The 20,788-nt window shown below is 43.2% G+C and overlaps 1 protein-coding gene across 1 annotated transcript in view; it reads left to right on the forward strand.

Moving 5' to 3' along the window:
• Positions 1-20,501, forward strand: part of mtcl2 (microtubule crosslinking factor 2) — a 97,021-nt gene extending 76,520 nt beyond the window's left edge. Inside the window, exons 11-24 of the mRNA XM_073469435.1 lie at positions 2,191-2,328; positions 5,797-5,919; positions 6,753-6,983; positions 7,221-7,337; positions 7,425-7,592; positions 13,996-14,148; positions 14,373-14,489; positions 17,401-17,465; positions 17,620-17,767; positions 17,874-18,464; positions 18,582-18,846; positions 18,971-19,189; positions 19,396-19,799; positions 20,104-20,501. Of these exons, the coding sequence (XP_073325536.1) occupies positions 2,191-2,328; positions 5,797-5,919; positions 6,753-6,983; positions 7,221-7,337; positions 7,425-7,592; positions 13,996-14,148; positions 14,373-14,489; positions 17,401-17,465; positions 17,620-17,767; positions 17,874-18,464; positions 18,582-18,846; positions 18,971-19,189; positions 19,396-19,799; positions 20,104-20,232 (2,868 nt within the window). The 3' untranslated portion in view covers positions 20,233-20,501. The remainder of the gene's footprint in view (positions 1-2,190; positions 2,329-5,796; positions 5,920-6,752; positions 6,984-7,220; positions 7,338-7,424; positions 7,593-13,995; positions 14,149-14,372; positions 14,490-17,400; positions 17,466-17,619; positions 17,768-17,873; positions 18,465-18,581; positions 18,847-18,970; positions 19,190-19,395; positions 19,800-20,103) is intronic.
• Positions 20,502-20,788: the final 287 nt, after the last annotated feature.

The following is a 20,788-nucleotide window of genomic DNA, read 5'->3' on the forward strand; positions in this document are numbered from 1 at the left end:
CTTGGGTTTGAATGTTTTGATTAAAAATAGAGATAATGAATGAAAATGTAAAGGTCTAGCACTCGGTATTGCTGCTATTAAGGCATTCCTGACACCAGATTCTATCGACTGTGCTGTAAATCAACTGGGCAAGACAAGGATTTCAAAATTACAGTCTCTGGCATTCACGATAAGAGGAGTATTATCAGTAGAAACTAGAAAAAGAAGAATACAAAACCACTTTAAAGTGTTTAAATCCCCCGCGTGGGATTGTCACACAGATTTCTCAAAGCAGTGGATGAGACAGCGAGCTCGGTCTAAATAGATTTCCAATCATCCTTCATGAATCACATTTTCAGTTTGAAAGGCTCCACTGGGAAATCCTTGGGTTGCAGTTGATTGTCAGTGATTTATTATTTATATCCTGTATATTTCAGCTATATAGTGCTCCATATAAAATTCAGTCTGAGATCCACAAAGTTGTAAAATAAGCACATAGAGAGGCAAAGTCCCTCCAGTGGACCACCATGGGACCTTGCTTCAGAAACAGCAGTGTATGTACAAGAGTGAATGGCGAGAGACAAGTTCATTTTTGGATTCTGTTTGAATTGTGTAATGACTTACAGATATGATGTTTGGCAATTCAAAAGATCATTTTCAACTCGAGAAAGTCACAATAAGACTTTAAAAGTACGTAATTAGAAAGACTACGCACCCAGCAGTTGAGTAAGTGACGTCACATTTAAAAATGATCCTAGCCTAGTAGTGTTGATCCCGTATATATAACTGCAGCTGTCAATATGGCCCAGACTTATTGTGATTTTCACCTTTTTTCAAGCTTTTTTCTTTGCTGAGGTGACAGCCATGTTGGTGTAGGTGACGTTCACTGAGCGGTATCGCACAAAAATAACTAATACTTTACTGTCTTTATGACGAACTGCAACTTTCTTGACTTGCAAAACTGTCCTTAAAATTGACCAACATTACATTATATGTGTGATTCATGGCACAATCCAAACAGGATTAAAAATCATGTGTCTCTCGATATAAAGCTATTATTCCCTCACCTTCGACTGTCAGGAACATCTTTTAAAAAAACATCAAATCTGATGAGAAGTCCATATTTTTTTCTGGAGCAAATGAAGTCATGTTTGAAACACTTCATCTTACTATACTGGCAACTTTGTTCACTTGTTTAAAAAGACTTGCAAGACTCAATACTCGACTAAATTCACTTGTTAAGATGGATATTTCTGCAATTTGGTGAATTACCTTCGAGGCAAGAGAAACTTGTTTAATTCAATTTGTGTTTTTTTATTCTAATCTAATTTGCCTGTGACGAGAATACATAAAAATGTTTAGACTCCATTAGAGGCCGATTCTGAGTCCCAACACCCCTCCGATCTCTCCTCCCTTTTCCTTTTTTTCCTGTCCCTTCCTCCTTCCCTCTTTCCCTCTGCACGGGCACCATAACCGTCGGTTTCTGCACTTCACTTCCACGTTCCCCTTTCGCTCCTTTTGAATCTCCTTTCTCCTCACACCTCTTCCTCTTCAACCTCCCCTCAACTGCCTTCCCACTTGGCTCTGACTCCTCTTTGCTCACTTCACATTCCTCTCCTTCCCTCGTCTCCACTCTGCCTTCTCCTTCTTCCTGTGTCTTTGCATCCTCATCCGCACTCGTTTCTTCCCTTCGCTCTGACCTTTCATTCTAACCGCCTTACTCCTTCTCTCGCCCTCCCATTCGTCTCCCCTTCTTCCTTCTCTCCCATTGCTGTTTCTCCCCCGTCGCTCCTTCCTCCCTCTTCCATTTCCTTTTTCTCTCCTCCTCCCCTCAGCCGTTCATTCTACCCTCCATCCTCCTTTTCTTTCTTTTCTCCACCCTCTCCTTCTCCTCTCTGACCAAGCTCTTTTTCCTCTACATCCTTTTCTTCGTCCTGTGAGATCCATACTCGACTAGTTCTGTTTTCATTTTTCATTTTTGTCAATGTTGTCATATTGATGAACACCTTTTTGGTTGAATTGTTTTTTATTCTTATTGTTGTGTTTTGTTTTGTCTTGCTTTCCTTTATTTTCTATCACTCCTCTCCTTTTTGTTTTTGTTCCATAACTTCTCCTCCTCCCCTGTCTCTCCCTCTCTCTACGATTTTTTTTTTCTTTTGTTTGTTTGTTTGTTTTTTTCTTCTTCATTAACTTGCCCATGCATGCATGCAGCAGCCTGATTATAGGGACCAATCAGAAGCGGAGGTGAAAGGTCAAACTGAAGAGAACAGCCAATCAGACATCAATGAGACTCAAAAGCAAGAAAGCAGCCAGCTGGAACAGGGAGAGAAGGAGGCAGATGATGCACTGGTGAGTCGCTGAAAATGACAATCATTCACATCACGGCGGGCACAAACACACACATCAGAGACCTGCAGAGGCCTGAAATCTCAGCCCGAGTCGCTCTCAGAGCTGACAGCTGGCTAATATTTTCAACACGAACCCGACTTGGGCCTGCAGTCACTGCTTTAATGCAACTTTGATGTAACCTAGATGTGTACTCAAAGTTTACTAATCTAACACTGCAAGTATACTCAGAAGTATACTTTATAAACTAAAGAGTGGGCCAGTTTAGTACCGAGCAATATTGTAGTAGTACACTTAAAGATACTACTAGTAGTATATACTTAATATTAGTGTACTTACTACTTAAGTAGACAGGGAAAATATACTTTAACTGTAAGCAAGTTTACTTGATGAAATGAACTGAAGTATATTTCTTTTTAGAAGGGAAAGGTTCAGCTTTTGGGGAAATATTCTTACTTGCTGTCTTGCTGAAATTTAGATGAGAATATTGATCCCACCCTCATATTTGTGTGTTAACTATGAAGCTGTAGTCAGGAGACGTGATTTTACATAACCTCACGTACTCCACAAATATCTATTTGTGAGTAAAAGTATTGTTACTTTACAGATAAAAGTACTTGACTCAAAATGTACTCAGCTAAAGTAAAAAGTAAGTAAATGTACTCTGAGTAAGCATCACCACGTTACGTTTTTGAATTACAGTTGGGGTTATCTAGGTATACATGATGTCAGTCAAACAATGCTAGTGAAACAACCTCATGCCACTGAGCCCTTATGTCCAGACTGACAATAAAACCACTCTGTAAGGACAGATTTTGCAGCCTACGATACCACTTTCAGCATTAGCAATCCCAGGGTGCACCTGCTGATCCACCGGTGGCCTTTTTTCAAACCATGCCAAGGCACAGTCATGCTAACCTTAACCCAAAATGTCATCATCTTTTATTCTGGTGCATTTTTGTTTTAACTCTGTAATGGATGAATTCATTTTTTAGGTCACTAAAATCTGATGCAAACCCCAATTAGAGCTCTGAAAATGAGCCTGTAATACACATCCCTGCTGTGTATACACACATCACTTCTTCCTGAGCAAACACACAGCGACAGGCTGCTCTGCAAAGGTTAATTAAAGGCTCATTCGTGCACACACACACACAGACAGACATAAACTCACACATGCTGCAGCTGGAAGTAACTGATGTGGTGTAGCGGTGGCCACTCATGCTAGCAACACAGTGTTGTAAACAAACACAAACAGTGACTTCACCGTCAGATGTGGGACTGACAGGAAGAAAAGACCTTTGTTTGGTTGACCTTTTGCTGGTGTGTCTCCGTGGTAACCTGGGCTGTGTGTGTGTGTGTGTGTGTGTGTGTGTGTGTGTCTGCATCTTTATCCCAGCCTGAGAGGGTGACTGAGAGAGAGAGAGAGACGGAGGGAGATAACAGGAGACAGTCAGATATTCTGCAGAGACAGGTGTGTTGAGTGGAGCAGTGACACAGCAGCACAGTGTTTATACACACTTTGTATTCAGCATTATACTATAACTCATACCCCTCAATATTCATTGTTAGAGTTTTTATCACAGCTGCACCGACAGTATTTCTGGACAAAACAGTCTGTCCATCCACCCGGCACTTGGGTGTAGCCTCTCCGGCTACAGTGCGGGTTGCTTAACACGGTCATCGAGCACAGGTCTTGACATAGACACAACACATCATCATGCTTTCAGTAAATATTCTGCATAAATAATAAAATAAAATTGATTTGATACCCAAACAACTGAATAGGTTGACTGCCTGTGACTCCCAAATTGTCAATACCACCGTTCACAAAACAACATGAACCGTGCAACTACCAGACCTTCATTGTACCAGTTTGGTTGGGTGTAACTTCATTTACGTAACTTAACTACGTTCATAAATAAGAATAACTTTGACCTTTGTCCAGCGTAACGCCTGTACTTTCAATTCAACCATCCGTCCCCTGACCTCCTCCCTATGTGGACTTTATACAACTTTGCCTGACTTCCTCCTTTGTGGGTGTAATAATTACTAGAGCCGCTAGAGGTCAGCGTCTAACAAAAAAAACATAAATATGAGTCGTAATGAGCTGAGCTGAAACAAACAAAAATTAAAGTGTCAATTAGTCCACTTAAGTAGTGTACGCGTTTGTTTTTTATACTTTAGCAAAAAAAAGGGAGATTTACACAAAATGCCAAAATGCCTCTCTGTAACTTCAAGTGCTAAGCCAAAGTTAGACAAGGAGATCTATACTACTCTCTTATTTGTCTATTCAATATAAAACAAGAGCCAGGAGTTGCTTAGCTTAGCATAAAGAAACTATTAGGCTGGTTCATCCAAAATTCAAAAACACACCTACCAGCACCGCTTAAGTTGTGGTTTAATGGGCAATATAACTATTTATCTCAGGGCGCAGTGACTTCCTGGAATCTCGTCATCACCGTAAACTAGCTAAACCTGCGGAGACTCCACAAAGTCACCATGCCCGGCTGCTGGTTACCAAGAATTAGTAAAACCACAACTATACCACAGCTTTACCTTTCAGTTTGTGTACAAGTTAAACAAGATGCATGTTAATTAGTGAGCTTTAGAAAGAGCTAGGCTAGCTTGCTATCTTTATGCTTAGCTAAGTTAATCGACTACCAGCTCTAGCTCCACAGTTAATGCACAGACATTAGAGTGAAATCAAAAGTTTTAGCATAATAAACAAGCTTCCCTAAAATATCTAACTATTCCTTTGCATGGGTATGCTGTGCAATCTAATTCAATTACAATATAAAGAGCATTTGTAGCTTTCTTGGAATTAAAGTTGTCTAATTTAAGGAAATTTAATATCAGGGTCATCTACCAGTGTTACATTTGCTCCTGTGATGCTGCTGCCACTCTTTCACAAGGAGTGAGTCATTTGGGAGGAGAGGTCAGAGTAGTTTTTCTGGCTGACAGGGGAGGCTGAGCGGCAGGACGGCGTTCTGGGTGGAGGGTGATGGAGGGCAGAGGCTGAGCCCAGCGGAGGGTGAAAGAGGACATTAACGGTACAGTGGTGGGTCGATGGATCGCACTCACTCAGCAGCCAAATGAGGCATGGGGAGAGTGCATGAGATGAGGTTGGTGTGTGTGGGCGTACAGTAGCGTGCCGCAACTGAGGTGTGATTTAAAGAGTGTTGTAGCACAAAACTGCCATGTTATGTGCTTCTCACGCTCGGCTCTTTTCCCCCTTTTTTTTTATTTCTTCTTAACTCTTTGTTCCCTCCCCATTTTACCTCCCATTACATCTTTCATTCTCTCTCCTATCGATTTTCCTTTAATCTCTGCCTACTTCTGTCCTTTTGTCTTACCTACCAATGTTTTCCTGTCTGCTACTTTCTCCTTTTCTTTTTCTTTTACTCTAACCTCACTCCTTCCTTATCTTTTCCCCCACTCATCTTTTCCTCATCACATTTTCTCCTCCAGCCCGTCCCGTCCAGTGACCTCGAGGTTCAGCTGTCCGATGAGGAGGAGTTGGCTCTCGGCCCTCAGGATGAGCTGGAGAAGGAGAGGCAGGCTCAGAGAGAAACCTCTATCAGACTCACACAGGTCAGTTTGCAGCACTGGAAACTGCCAAGAACAAGAACAATAACTAAACGTGTAAACAAAACACCCATAAACTCACAGAGACATGCTCCAACTCAACTTTATACAGAAATGTACAGCATAATCCACTTATTTTGCATTACCCAAAAGGATATTTAATGTTGGTTAATCCCTATTTTTAGTAGAGTCAATGCTGTTAAATCGTCTAGAAAATTATACCTTCAAACTTTAAGTCTCTGTTAGATACATGCAGCATTTTAAATCCTAAATTTGGTTTTTGAAGTCTAGTAATATACTTTTTGGTTGATCACCTGCTGTCGACATAGTTAATATTCAGATTCTGACATTTTTTATTCTGTGTAAAACGTTTTAACGGTGCAATATGTAAGAACTGGCTTCAGTAGATATCTCTGCAACACAATACTTAGACATCATAATGTCAAAACTGCTATTTCGTCACATTCTGTTGATAGTTTTAGTTTCCAACTTCAATTTTTGAATATTGCCCCTTTAAGAAAATCGCGAAAAGGCACAACAGGTTCTTGTTAGTTAAAAAATGTAAAGTTTTGATGCACCCCTGATCTGTCAGCCCTTAAAAACATGCATTATTTTATGGTTTTCAAGAATAAATGAGATTTTTGTTGATTTGTTTTTTAGATTTCTTTCATTGTGAACACATGGACACCTCCCTAATATGTGTATTTGAAAGGAAACACATTGATGCTCCAGTTTTATTAATTTCTTACATGAAAAGCAAACAGCTATCCAGAACATACAAAGTTTGTGCCTTAGGTCCTCCCTGCTTGTTCTGTCTTAAACTGTCTTTCCCCTCTCAGCTGCATGACGAGCACCAGAAGGCTCTGCTCCGTCGGGACTTCCAGCTGCAGAGTTTGGGCCTCCAGGCTCGCCTTCAGCAGAAGCTGTGGAGCCAGGAGAGGACTCTGCTGGTCCAGGAGTCGCAGCACCTCAAACAGGCCCTGTTACTGCTCAGCCTCAAACTGCGCTGCTTCCTCAAACAGTGGAGGCTGGGCTGCAAGAAGGACACGGAGTGGAAAGATGTCTTGGAGGTATGAGTGGGCAGAAAGGAAACAGTCTCCCATCTTTGTTACTCTTCTGTCAGCATCTATAGCCGACTGTCTGTGCTGCTGACGTCTCATTTTGACCACGATATTTATTTATTTAGTTATGTGTATGTAAAATCAATACGCTATTTTTACTCTATTTTTCATTTAAGTAATGATTCCTAAGCCCCAGAAGATATCTCCATTTGTCTTAAAATTCCTGCTCTGTGATTGTTTTTTTAGATGAACAGCCTGAAGGACCTCTACCTGCTGTTGGAGGAGGACAACCTGACAAGCCCCGCCCACCAGGCCGACAAGAGGGCAGCTGCAGACGAGCAGCCACTCAGCCCAACTATCAAGGTAGGTGGACCCACACACACACAGACACACTCACACAAATACACATGTATACATACTCTTACATACTTCTCTGGTCTTTCCCTTTAGTCCAGCGCTGTGAGCAGCACCTTGGCAGACCTGAGGGTGGCGCTGCAGGATCTGAGCGGAGAGTTGCGACAGGAGAGACAAGGCTCCCAGGAACTCACCCAGCAGTTCGCAAAGGCCAAGGCATCATGGGAAGTGGAGAGGACCGAACTGAAGAGCCTGGTCACGCAGGTAAGAACTGTTGGAAAGAAGTATGAGTAATGGGCTCCTACATCTGTGCTGAATTTACTTCCCTTTCTCGTTTTGAAGTGGGTATTCTGTGCACCAATCAGGATTTAGCAGTGTTTAAAGCCACAATCTGATGACGGCTGTTTGCTCACGTCACCGGGCCAGGAGACAGATGTTGACATTCAAAAGCCATCAAACACTCGAGCTGAGAAAGTCAAGCCGAGCTAAAGGAATTGAGGACAGGAAGAGGAATGAATGTGGTGGAGAGATTGGGGAAAAACAGCCTCCTCAGTAAATCAGCACAGGAGCACATCATCCACCCACTGCAGAAAAGTTTGCTAAAGTTACAACCACAAAGTCTGACGAGTCAGAACAAAGAAGCTACTCATGAATCCAGGTGGTTTTTGTTCGCATGTAACCGGACCGTTGTAGTGCACCTGGAGGACAACAGACAGACAAAAAGAAAAGCACTTGAAGTGTTTCTACTCAATATTCAAGCGGTTTTGAAAATTGATGACATCCTAGCTGGTCAGCTTCTACTTCTCGTTCTGTCAAGTAGCGTATCTGTCCACTCCAGCCTCTCATCCCCTCACTGTCCGTCCCTCTGTCTGTCTGTCAGCTGTGAGTGATGACTTTAATGTTTTTTTTACCCCCTCTTCTCCCTCATTGTCTCTCTGTCTGTCTCATAACATCAGCAGCAGAGGCGGTAACTGTGTAAGTGTTAATTAACAGCCTCAGAGATAGAACACAGCCTGCGTGTTACCGCCCAGTAATTGACACAGAGAGACAGAAAGAGAGAGATAAAAAGAAAGAGAGAGCTGAAGGAGAGGCCCGTTATAGTTAGGCAATTAAAAAAGCCTGTTCATGCCTTTCTACCTCTTTTATCTGAGTGTATTATTCCACTATCTATCATTATATGCCAATTATCTGTCAAAACTGCGTTTTAAATCAATACTCCACCCTCCATCGTTTAAAGCCTAACCTGACAGATCTCACGCTCATATAGACAGATTACATCAATAAAATGTGGACTAACCTGCATACCTGCAGGTCTAGCAGAGGTGGTCATTCAGCAAAAAACACGATTTCCCTTCACCAAAGTGCTATGGTTGTTGTCAATATGTATCAAATATTATATCAAATTCCCTTTCCAAAGTTTTGATCATCCTGTTTCATGTAAAAAACTTTAAAACCTTGTTAGTAAATTAAGCTATCGCACCACCCATCTCTGTCCACCATTCTCAGATTATGAAAAATAATGAATTTATAGGGTTCCTGCATATCTGAAGAGCAGCTTACCTACCCAAAAAAAGCTGCAAATCGTTACTGCAATCTGAAAAACATCAACATAATGTCAGGAGTTGGTGTCACACTGCTACAGTCACACCCACACTAACAGGAAGTAAAAAAAATGCAATGCAGCCTTAAGTTTTGCCTTGTTTTTCTACTTGTTTTTCTTAATTTAGTGAATATAACAAGTTCACTCCTGTTCAACTGGGCTTGTTCAAAGGCACGCTGGGAAACATAGGAGGTCACAGAGTAGAGAAGAAGCACGGAGAGGGGAAGTTAATTACAACTTTATTATATATATAATCTAATTCCATGCCTGTAATGTTGCAAAGTGATGATAGGTGCCTATTGTTACCCGTTGTGCTAATTAAAATCCTCATCGTTATTCTAAATTCAAAGACTTAAATGTCCCTTTGTAAAATGGTAAATGCCGTCACTAAACGTAAGAATACACACAAACAAACACGCTCACAGGGTCATTAATCATCGTCATGATCCGAGAGATTCTGCCCTCGCGCTCTCCTTGAGAGATCATTTGTCTTCTGATTGGTTTGGCAGCTCCCCTGGCAGCCAATAGGAAGAAAGAGCAGCGGCACAGAGCGATAAGACGCTGCGCTTTTCCTAAATATGACGTGACTGCAGGGTTTTCATGAGATTAAACCAACAGACAAACCTTTGTGTCTTAAAGATCACACACACACACACACACACACACACACACACACACACACACACACACACACACTGTGTTGCAAGTTATAACAAATTTAAACACACATTTGTGCTACACTGAAGCCATTATTCTCTTCTCTGCCCTGTAAACTATCCTACCAAAGTGTGTGTGTGTGTGTGTGTGTGTGTGTGTGTGTGTGTGTGTGTGTGTGTGTGTGTGTGTGTGTGTGTGTGTGTTACCCTGGCCTAGATGCCACAGCTGGAACCAATCTCTCCTCTGCCAACAACGCACACTGTAAAGTATGCCATCAATTTGGTCTGGTGGTGTGTTTGTGTGTGTGTGTGTGTGTGCGTGTGCGTGCGTGTGCGTGTGTGTATAGACATTCACCAGCTCGTATCACATCGATGCCAGGCGTCCTGGCAGCGTGCAGCGGCTCCTCCAGCTGTTGCTTTGTTGAACAAGTCAACTCAATTTCAAACACTGTCCTACCTGTCAAACTGCCTGACAGGAAATTATCTTCGCCGTTCAGCCTGATAAACAAACACCGTCAGTGAAGTAGAAACGATATCCAGAGCCCTCAAAGCATGCAGTACAACACATGCCTCCGTATTTTTTTGCCTTAATCAGTCATCCATCCTGACTGTAGGACATGTTACGAACACCTGCTGTCCCTGTGATGAGCAGCTGGCAGCTCTGATCGCACATCCATCACATCTGTTGAATCCACTTCATGATGAAGATAAAGGGGCGGGGAGGGAAAAACTGAGACGTTAACGTCCAGCTCAAACGCAGCTGCAGCTTGATATTCAATGTATCAATTGTTTCATCCAAAATCAGACATAATACTGTCCAGAATGACTCATACGAGTGTTTCCTGCTGCCTCTACGGTTAATGTCTTGGTTCAATGAGAAGCACGATACCCCATTCCACGTCTGTATGCTAAACATGAAGCTTGAGCTATGAGACAGTAAGCTTTTAGCTTAGATTAGCATGGAGCCTAGAGGCAGGGGGAAATCAACTAGCATGACATGAAGTTTATAAAGAAAACTTCAGCAAAAAGTTACTCTTGTGATGAAAGACACTGATCTGAAGCTCAGTTTTGACATGGTTCTGGATATACTTTTCTAATAAAAGATAAATAAATCATATAAAAACACATATCAATCTCGAGCTTAAGTTAACATCTTCAGGTTAGTCCCACCCACGTCCAGTTTAAGCCCTGCCCATTATGAGTACGAGGATACAGGTTGAACAGCATTCAGATAATGCACTCACTCATCCCTACTAATCAACATGTTGTATCTCTTTTCATGCCTCCACTTTTTTATGCTAAGCTCTCTAGCCTCATGTTTAGCATACAGACATGAGAGTACTAAAAGCAAGTAAGCATATTTCCCAACATGTCAAAGTCTTCCTTTGAGGTCAGTAGGAAACATTATGTCATAGCTAAAACAACCCAAGATGGATTTTTCAGACGACCACGAGGCAGGACATGGCTAGTCTGTTTATATAGCACCATTCATAGAGTTTCAATGTGCTTTGAAGACAACATCAACTTTAATCAGTAATTAAAAACAAGTTGGTCACAAATGTCTGTATGGACAGTTAAGATACAGGATATCAAAATAAGTCCGCTTCAACCCGAATGAGGCCCCCACCAAACACCTAGATCAATGTTTGTCTCTGATTAGCAAAATAACAAACCTTCTGTAGGCCAGTGCTACTGATGCTATGAATTTTGTTTAGTGTTTGATACACACACATATTATTAAAAATTATTAATTACCACAGACAGAAAAAGACCAGATTGAGGTTGAGATGGGACTCCAGAGCTTCAGTTTTAAATACACATCATGAAACGCAGTCAGCTCGTTACATTTCTATATTTAACATCTGTATCATCTGTACGCGTTATATAATATCTAGGCTGTGTTTTTATTTATAAACCTGACACACATTTTGTCTCTCAGGAGTGTTGTGGTTGCCGTTTGCACCAGAATTAGCAGCTTAAGGCTGGTGTGCGGTGAACTGATAACATTAACAGATAACTTTGTTGTTGTCTTGCTGCAAAAATCTGCTGCAGGCAAATAATCTGCTGCCAAGAATAGCAGAGGGTACTTCAACTGTTATTGTTTTCAATATCCAGATCATGTGCTACAACAGTAAACTAGTGTACATAGACGCTATAAATCCTTTTTTAAGGCATTGAATAGCACTGCATACATATATATTTATCTTCACCATGTGTGGGTAATTCCACATACATGACTGTTTTTGTTTTCATAAATTGTAGCTTCAGTATTGAATATCATTCTCCTACGACCAATAACTGTCTGACTCTATAATTGTGTGTTATTTATATGGTTGTTTGTCATTATAGTGACTGCGGGTCAGCACTTTTCAACAATGTAAACAGCAAATGACACTTACTTAAAGGTGCAATATGTAAAAAGTGGCCTCCTGGCAATTCATACTCCAAGAAACCGCCAGCTGTAGCTGCTGTTAGCTTATTAGCTCAGTTAGCCGTGCAGCTAGTGGTCCAGACTGGGAGCTCGGAGCACTGGTTGGTCTTGTTTACACCGCTTTGGCAGGGGCTAGCTGGTGAGCATGCTAACTTCAGTAGATAACTCTGCATCACAATACAAAGACGGCTCTGACACAACGTTAAAACGTTGTTATTCTGTTTGTTTTTGAATGTTTCAAACTAATATTCTTACATATTGTACCTTTAAATAAAAGTAGTCTACAGGACCATCACAGTGTCTGAAACATGCAGCTGGAATAGCCTTTTTCTCTAATTGGAGGTAATGATATTAAATTATTCCTTTTGACCTCCCACTCAAAACCCCAGTTTAATTGGTGTTTGTTTCCACAGTGTTGTTCACAGCTCTCTACTCTGTGAAAAAAACAAAAGCTTTCTTCCATGTCTATGAAAAACTGCTTCTGTGTCGACACTGAAGTGTTGCAATGTGTCAGGTGTGAAGCCAAATATGTCATCAATGTCTGAGTCTTGGGGGGTTTATGGTAAGTGATTTTTCAACAACCAGACCCTGAAGTCCTCAGTTGGGATTATTCAACTTAATTAATAAATCAAATTTTTATATCCAAGGTTTTAGTTGAATAAATACAAGTAATTGAACTTGCTTAACGGTGAGTAGCGAGTCGCGAACCAGGCGTCTCTCATCCACCAATAAAACGCCAGTCATCCAGTAAAATCGCCTGCCTCTGTAACGCCTCGGCAGTAAACCTCGTTAAGACGTGGGGCTCGTTAGGCGGCGTTCATCATTAACGAGCGGCACTCCTATGTTGCCATAGGGATAAGTGTGGGTGTGTTACACTGTGATTGGCTGCCAGACAGTTCCATTAGCACCATATAGGGATGCCAGTGCCACAGAGGCAGACCGAGAGAGGCAGAGAGAGGATTGATGGGTCTGGGGGGGGGGGGTGTGTGCGTGCATGTGTGTGCCTGTTTGTCAAATTGATGGGCCCGGTAGCGTCGGCTGTGTGAACTATGAGGCTCAGACAGAGGAAAAAGGGAAAGCAGAGCCGCTCATGAAAATTTCAAACGAACCCACCTGCAGGCTCTGTGACAGATTTATGAAGAGCAAAAAAAAAGGGGTGAGAGAGCTTGAAATAGAGGGTGAGAACACTGAAGAGAGAGGGAGAAGGGGTGAGAAGGATGGAGGGAGGGTGAGAAAGGATTAGAAGTAGGAAGGGGGAAGGAAAGAGGAGCAGATAGATCAGAGAAGATAGATAGCAGCAGAGGAGAAGAAAAAAAAGGAGAATTGTTTCCTCGCTCTGTCTTTACCTTATCATGCCCTCAGCACAAGGTGAGCATTATTCAGTGAGCAGCAGTAAGTCCTCAGAATCTGTGTGTAGACTTTACTTTGCCTCCTGTCTGGGCGTCTCCTCCTGAAATCATCCATGAGGTCATGTATGAAACGCCCCCCTGGTCTGTGAGAATAAAACACATGGAGACGCTGGGACTTCCCATTACAGATCTCTGTGTGGTCAAATGAGTCATAACTGCATTGATGACAACTAGCAATTATTTGTTTGATTGGGTTTTTCCCCTGTGTGCTAAATCATTTCAACTCAATCTGCTGAAGATGAATTTTGAGCTATAATATATGCCTGATTATCAAACAATGTAGTTGTTAGTTCACGGTAACAGAATGTAAAAAGAGCAGGGAAGAATGGTGAGACTGGTCTGTGATGTTCTGAGAGGCAAAACAAATAAATAAACCACATTGTTGCTGAGAGAAGAAGCAAAGTCAAACTTTTCATATCAGTAATTTCCCATTTTGTGGCTGCCAGACACTGCCTTATCTAACAGTACTGATTTGTCCGATAAAAGACAGATCCCCGCTTCCGGACCCTCAATCTTTGGTGCAAAGATTTAAATATTCACCGTGATCTCTGTGCCTTTCTCCTTTCTCCAGCTCGAGACTAAAACAGGCAAAGCAGCAACAGCTCTGTCTGCCACTGATGCGCTGGAACCTCCAGACCTGAAGGTGGCGCTGAAGAGGGAGCGTGAAGAACACCAGCACCTCCTGGCCGAGTCCTACGGCGCTGTGATGGACCTCACTAAACAGGTAAACGTGAGCATTAATTAAAGTGGGTTGGAAGCTAACAGCAAACTGTAGAAACGAAAGCTTACAGTGGCTGGTGTTCAGGTGGATGCTTTCAGTTTCCAGTTATGAAGACTTCCTTGTCATATTCTGGCAGTGCGCACTCCACATGCATCTTGTTTCCTCCTCCTCTGATGTTTGCCCCTTCTTCTTGTCTCTCCGCCGTGACCGACCTGTGGACCAATCAGATTCAGATCGGAGAGAGGAACTGGGGCAGAGAGAAGCTGGAGCTGCTGGAGAGGTTCAGCCAGGAGAGAGCTCAGTGGGAGCAGAGACTGAGAGAGGCCACTGCACAACAGGGGAAGGTATGTTAGAGTGTGTGTGTGTGTGTGTGTGTGTGTGTGTGTGTGTGTGTGTGTGTGTGTGTGTGTGTGTGTGTGTGTGTGAGAGAGAGAGAGAGAGAGCGAGGGAAATGTCAAAGATAAAGAAGAGATAAGGAGCGAGTGAATCTTGGGATGATGGAATCTGAGAGGATGAGGCTGTATGTGTGAGATAAGAAGGACATCCAGAGTGTATCGAAACATTGGATCAGATGTGTGTTTCCTGGTACACATATCTCAGTACATTCAGGCTCATCTGACGAACGACCCAGGTTCCTCTGAAATTTAATTAAACATTGACATTAGCATTGCACCAAGAAACCAAGCCTCTATGTCCATTTTAATGAGCCGAGCCTTACTCAGGTTTTTTATCTAGCAGAGTAATGCAGCATCATCTAGCTTAGTAACAGCATCATAACTGTTGTATTTTGACTATTAACACTCATTTTATAATTTTATTAAATAGTCTTTCCTATTCTTTTTTTGGAGGTGGGGTTCAATTAAAGATCATATTATTTATTATTTGATTAATTTAGCTACATGGTTAAAACAACATGTTATTTTGTATATTTTGCGAGCAGCTAAACTTCTACATGTTCTGTTAATGTCAGTAGAAACAGAAAGGGAAAAACTTAATAAGAAGTCCAGATGATTTTTAACACCTTGGCCACGTTCGGTAAAAATCTAAAAACAGATATCGGAGAAACAAACTTGTGAAACAAACTTTCCAGAGTTATAAAATCCTGTCCTCTAGTAATATAAACTGCTGTGCAGTGTTTTGGCCTTCAACCCCACTGATGTATTACCCAAACTAGACATCCTGGGTCGTATTTCATCTCTTCACCCTTACCTTTAGCATCACACCCACGCAGCTGCCTTTGTGTTTTTTAATGCAGCGCTATTTTTGGTCTGAACACAGACAAAGAGTAAGACGGTGTCTTTTTCCAAACGCTTTTTCAAAAAGTCTGTGCTTTTATAAACTAGAAGATTGTTGGATGTCTGTGTAGTCAAAACATGGCAGAGTAAACCATACATGAATGTTACCAGCTGCTGTCTTTAGGTTGGTATTTTCCCTCCTTTCCTACTTTGTTGATGCTGACAGTAAACACACAGCTGTTAATGCCATATTGTTGGAGGAGAACCTCTCTGTCGCCTCACTGAGGTCGAGCTGCAGTTTAATGTTCAGTTGAGCTCACCAGGAAAAACACGGTCAGTCCGCTCTGCTGATTATACACCAGCGCAGACACTGCCAGGCTGCTGCAGCATGTCAGGGAGGGATGGAGAGAGGGATTGCATCATTGTTTAAAATGGTCATTAGTTTTGGTTTTTTTCTCCACAAATACGCACAGAAATAAAGACGCAGACGAACAGTTAGCGAGTCCGTTCTCCTCCATCGTCTCTGCGCCTCCTTCCTTTGAGGTTTACAGTCAGAGGGCGTCTTTGTCCTCCCTTTCTCGTCCTCTTTCCTTTCCACTCATTCCTCTCTGTCCCCATCTCGCCCGTCTCTTCCTTCCTCACGTCTATCTCTGGAGCGTTATTCCATCTCGCCCCCTCCATTAACTGGCTTGTGTCCTGTGTATTGGAAACTTGGCAGGAGACTGAAGCTTGTCATACTTTAATTCACTCTGTCTCAGGCACTCTGTGTATCTTTGTCATGCTCTGTCACCCACAAATCTTATCTACTATCTCCTCTGCTTGTATTGTAGCCCACTGTTGGGCCTTTCAAAGACTTCTGACACTTGATTATAGTGCCCCCATCAGGCCAGTCAGTGTAAAGGTAGCTGGATTAGTGTGTCAGTTGGAGTGAGTGAGATCAAATCCTGTGAAAACGTATAAATCAATTATGAGTTATTTTAAAATTTGATTGTTAAAATGGGATGTTGGGGTGGAATGTTACATATCGTTCAAAAGTGTAAATGGAGGAGATTAAAGTTTAAACAAAATATTAACTGAGACAAGATGGTTTGATTGGTTGTAGTGATTTTTTTTCCCCTCTACAGATTACAGTCTGAAAAAATGCTTAGCAGTAACGTTATTTCAACAATTTATTGACTGTATCCATTAGCCTACTTTTAGCTAACAGTTCAACCATTTATACACTACTTTTAGCTAGCAAGTAGCATGTTGCAACTGTTTATCGAATACTTGTGGCTAACATTTAAACCGTTTTCCATGACTTTGAGCTAACTAGTGTTTCAACTGTTTATTAATAGATTTTAGCAATTTTTGTTCCCCCAGTTTTAACATTCACCCATTTCTTCTAGCTTTAACTCACTACTTCTAATTAAGTGTTTGGACTTTAATTTCTACTTTTTCAAATAATTGAGCTTCTTAGGCCGAAATACCATGTTTGTTCTCAACTATGCGTATAGCTTTCTCTCAGTATACAGAACACATCCGGGCAGCCTGGTCTGCAGTTCAGTGAGTTGTAGGTGAAAGTCCATCAGTGCATCTGCACAACTAAGCACATTATCTGCAGATGTCCTTTTCCCTGCTCCCACTCTCTCTCTCTCTCTCATTCAGTCTCTTTCCTCTGAGGGGAAATGGCTTCAGAGTGTGAGATCACCTCTGAAGTGTGAAACACACTGACTCAGCATCACCATCTGTGTGTGTATGTGTGTGCGTGTGTTTGCACGCTGTCTGCCACAGATAGATTATACCAGTCGCTCTCCACTTCCTCATGTGAAAACAGCTCCAGAGGAAGTGGATGGAAATGAAAGGAATGTGTCCACAGTGGATGTCTTCCAGGATGATTTAGAAAAAAGAAAAGAAAAAGTAGAATGCTACAGAAGCAATTTGTGCAGCTGATGCTGAGGTCATTTAAATGCTAATAAGCTTCAAAAATGTAGATTGAGAGATTTCTTTTCCACTGACAGTGTTCTCTTTGTCCTTACAGTCGAAGTCATTTAGTGGCGAGTCCTCTGCAGACACAGTTGTCGCTAATGGCACAGGATCACCAAGGTAACAGTTAAATACAATATCTTACAGTACTGAGTTTGAAATGAATCCTTATCATGTGATGTTATCAAAAAATTCCCGAAACAAACCCGAAGACTTTAGGACTGTGTCATCATTGCTCAAACGACTTCCTCCTCCCTCGTCTGTCTATGAACAGAACCAAATCCACATCAGAGCTGGACGGACCAGAGGTCAATGGAACAGCCAACCAGGAGGAGAAGACTCCGTTTGCAGTCCCGCCTTTTTTCATTCGCCCAGAGCTGGGTGACCTCACCAGGAAAAATTGGACCTACCTGACCAATGAGGTGAATAAGTTGTGATTTTACACATTTATACTTCTTTACTCCGCAAACTGAAGACAGCAGGGCGAATGTATACTGATAGTCATGTCACTCTCTCATCTCCTCACAGACCCCAGAGGTTGGGGACACTTGTAAAACCTGGGACGGCCCCAGCGGCTCCTGCAGCAGCTTAGTGGGATCAGAGCTGGATCTGGAGTCTGTCCAGAGGAGCTACACTGCTCCAGATCGCACCGGCATCCGGATCTACTACAGCCCTCCCGCTGTACGACGCATGGAACACCGCAGAAGGAACCTGGAGGCCAAAGAGCCGCAGCCGGCCCAGAACGGGAGCTCTTCCCTGGAGCTGAATGGCTCTGACGCAGATGCAGTGGAAACCCTGGAGGGTCAGCAGGCTCCATCCTCTTTCTCGTCCTCGTATGAGCAGTGGCTGAGCTCACTGTCCAAGCAGCACAGGGAGCTGCTGGAGAGCAGAAGTGGCTGTATCACCGGTTCGATCCCCAGCATTGTCAACAATGGCATTGGAGGCTCGGCTAACAGTTTGGTTGACGGGATGACGCCCTCGTCAGCTTTCCACGGCCTGGAGATCGGGGAGATTTCAGCCAACTTAAGCGATGACATGAAGGAGATGACCAACTGTGTCCGCCAGGCCATACGCTCTTCCTCTCTGGAGAGGAAATCCACCAAGGAACCGGGGAGTCAGGTAGTTTTAAGGGAAAGCATCATATTCAGGCTCATTTCTCTTTGGTACGTCTTTGGTTTATTTTCTTCTTCTCTAAACACACTAAACAGTCTCCATCACTTCCATTTCTCCACCCAGGTGGCCGGCATGTCCACCAGAGCCACGCAGACCGCCTCACAGTACGTCAGCATCGGGCTTCAAACTGACAACCTTCCCAGCAGCAGGGGGGCGAGCTTACACACCAAAGCCTGGTCTCCTCGCCCCTCATCAACCACCTCCTCGCTAGCGTCGGCCCGAACCCGGCAGATATCGACGTCGCTGGATAAAGTTCACAGCCGCATCGAGAGGCCGTGCTGTTCGCCCAAGTATGGATCACCGAAGCTACAACGCAGAGTATCGTCTGGTAAGTAGATCTTGTTTTCCAAGCATGTAACAGTTTTGGTCACAAGCAATATGTGATAGCTGTCTGTAATTGTTAACATGGCTCTATTGAGGAGGTTCATGGGTGTTCACTGTTCTGTCTTTAGGCTCCACTTCCAGACTGGACAGTTCTTCCTCCTCCAGGGATCGGAGCCTATGGAGCCTCCAGCAAAGATCCATCAGCGGAGGAGGAGGCTCGGCCTGGGCTCGCTCCACCACCACCAGGGACAGCCCCGTCTTGAGCGGTCTCACCGACGGCCTCTCCAGCCTCTTTAGCGTGGTGGAGCACGCCGGAAGCACAGAGTCACTCTGGAGGGGTGACGGAGGTGAGCTACTGTCTGAAGGAGGCTTTTATGAAAATAAACCTTCTTCACTGAAGAGATTTTAAGTCTAAGCCGTGTCCATTTCTGTTAGTTTTGAATGTCCTTGACTTCACAGTTCAAGTGTTCATGATTCAGGTGGCTAATTAAATGTCAAACACAATTTCTGGAAATCATTCTAATACCTGTTTTGGATCCCTGTTTACTATTAGGAGCCAGCCAGGGTGCCAGTCCAGCACGGCACCCTCCTGCCGCAGGGAAACCCTCAGTCTGTGGACCTGAACCCGGCTCTCAGCGCTACGGAGGCCTGGTCCAGGAGTTCTTCAGGAACGTCTGCAGCAGCCGTGCCCAGGGTGGAGTCACCCTTCCTGCGGAGAGAGCCCAGAGAGACTCCCTCGGAGGTCTGGCAGTCTTGGCCAGCGTCGATGAGCCCAAGCCAGAGTGCATGTCCGCAGGGGTCACAGCGCTGGCTGGGTTGAGCGGAAGCAACGACAACGTGACCAGGATTGTCAATAAGAGGTTTATGAGACAGACGGCAGGGGAGGAGATGGTCAGCATCATGGGAGGAGGGAAAGAAGCGACGAGCAACGGAGGAGCTGCAGGACCTGGGCTGGAGGTGCGGCCATTGAGAATGCATTTTTATTTTAAATTTTAAAAGGACCATATTTTAGGCCGTTTACATTAACTGACTATTGTTTACCATCATGACTTTTAATGCATTTTTTAACATTCGGATTCAATTCAGAGGCCATCATCATAGTTTGTAAATCAATTAAGATAATTCAGCTAAATTTTCTGCTGGTATGGTCTTTTCATCTTATTTTTAAAACTCAAAAATTAAAAAAATATTCAAGTGCAATGGGAGAAAAAACATTCGTACCTGCATGTTTTGGTAAAAAATACATTTTTCCATTTCCCAGGATGCACCCTGTGACTGTGCTGCCAGACCGTCGAGAACAGCAACTCGCCACTCGCTCGGCCACTGCAAGCACCGCCCGCAAGAGTCTCCGGCGGCAACCGAGGAAAAGAGCGACACCTGCAACGAGTGACCACACTTCTACTGTCACATCCAACACACACACTCACACACACAAAGCAATACTGACACACACTGTTCACCACTGCCATGAAAACACACACTCTCACACCTGTCACACCAACCAAATGTACATACACACCTACTACCTGCCACACAGGCACACTGCCAAACATAACACACACACACACACACACACACTGCTGGCAAACTGCACAGACTGCCCCACAAGCCTACTGCCACATATTCATAAACACACACACACACACACACACACACACACACACACACACACACACACACAGAAGCCAGGCAGTATTACACTTGTCTTGGACTGTACCATTCTGATGGCCAAGGACAGGGAGGACTGAAACTCCAATCGAACATCACAAAACTACCAGCAGCACATAAAACATAAACACACACACGATCGTACACACAACTGCAAACTGAAGAGAATCTAACAAGTAAAACTATGATGTCAGGACTGGACCTACCAAACCCTTTCCCCCCAATTTACAGAATAATAGGTACTACAGATGTTCAGATTTGGACTGGTAAACGCACCT

This window comes from Pagrus major, chromosome 7 (assembly GCF_040436345.1).
Source record: "Pagrus major chromosome 7, Pma_NU_1.0".
NCBI lineage: Eukaryota > Metazoa > Chordata > Actinopteri > Spariformes > Sparidae > Pagrus > Pagrus major.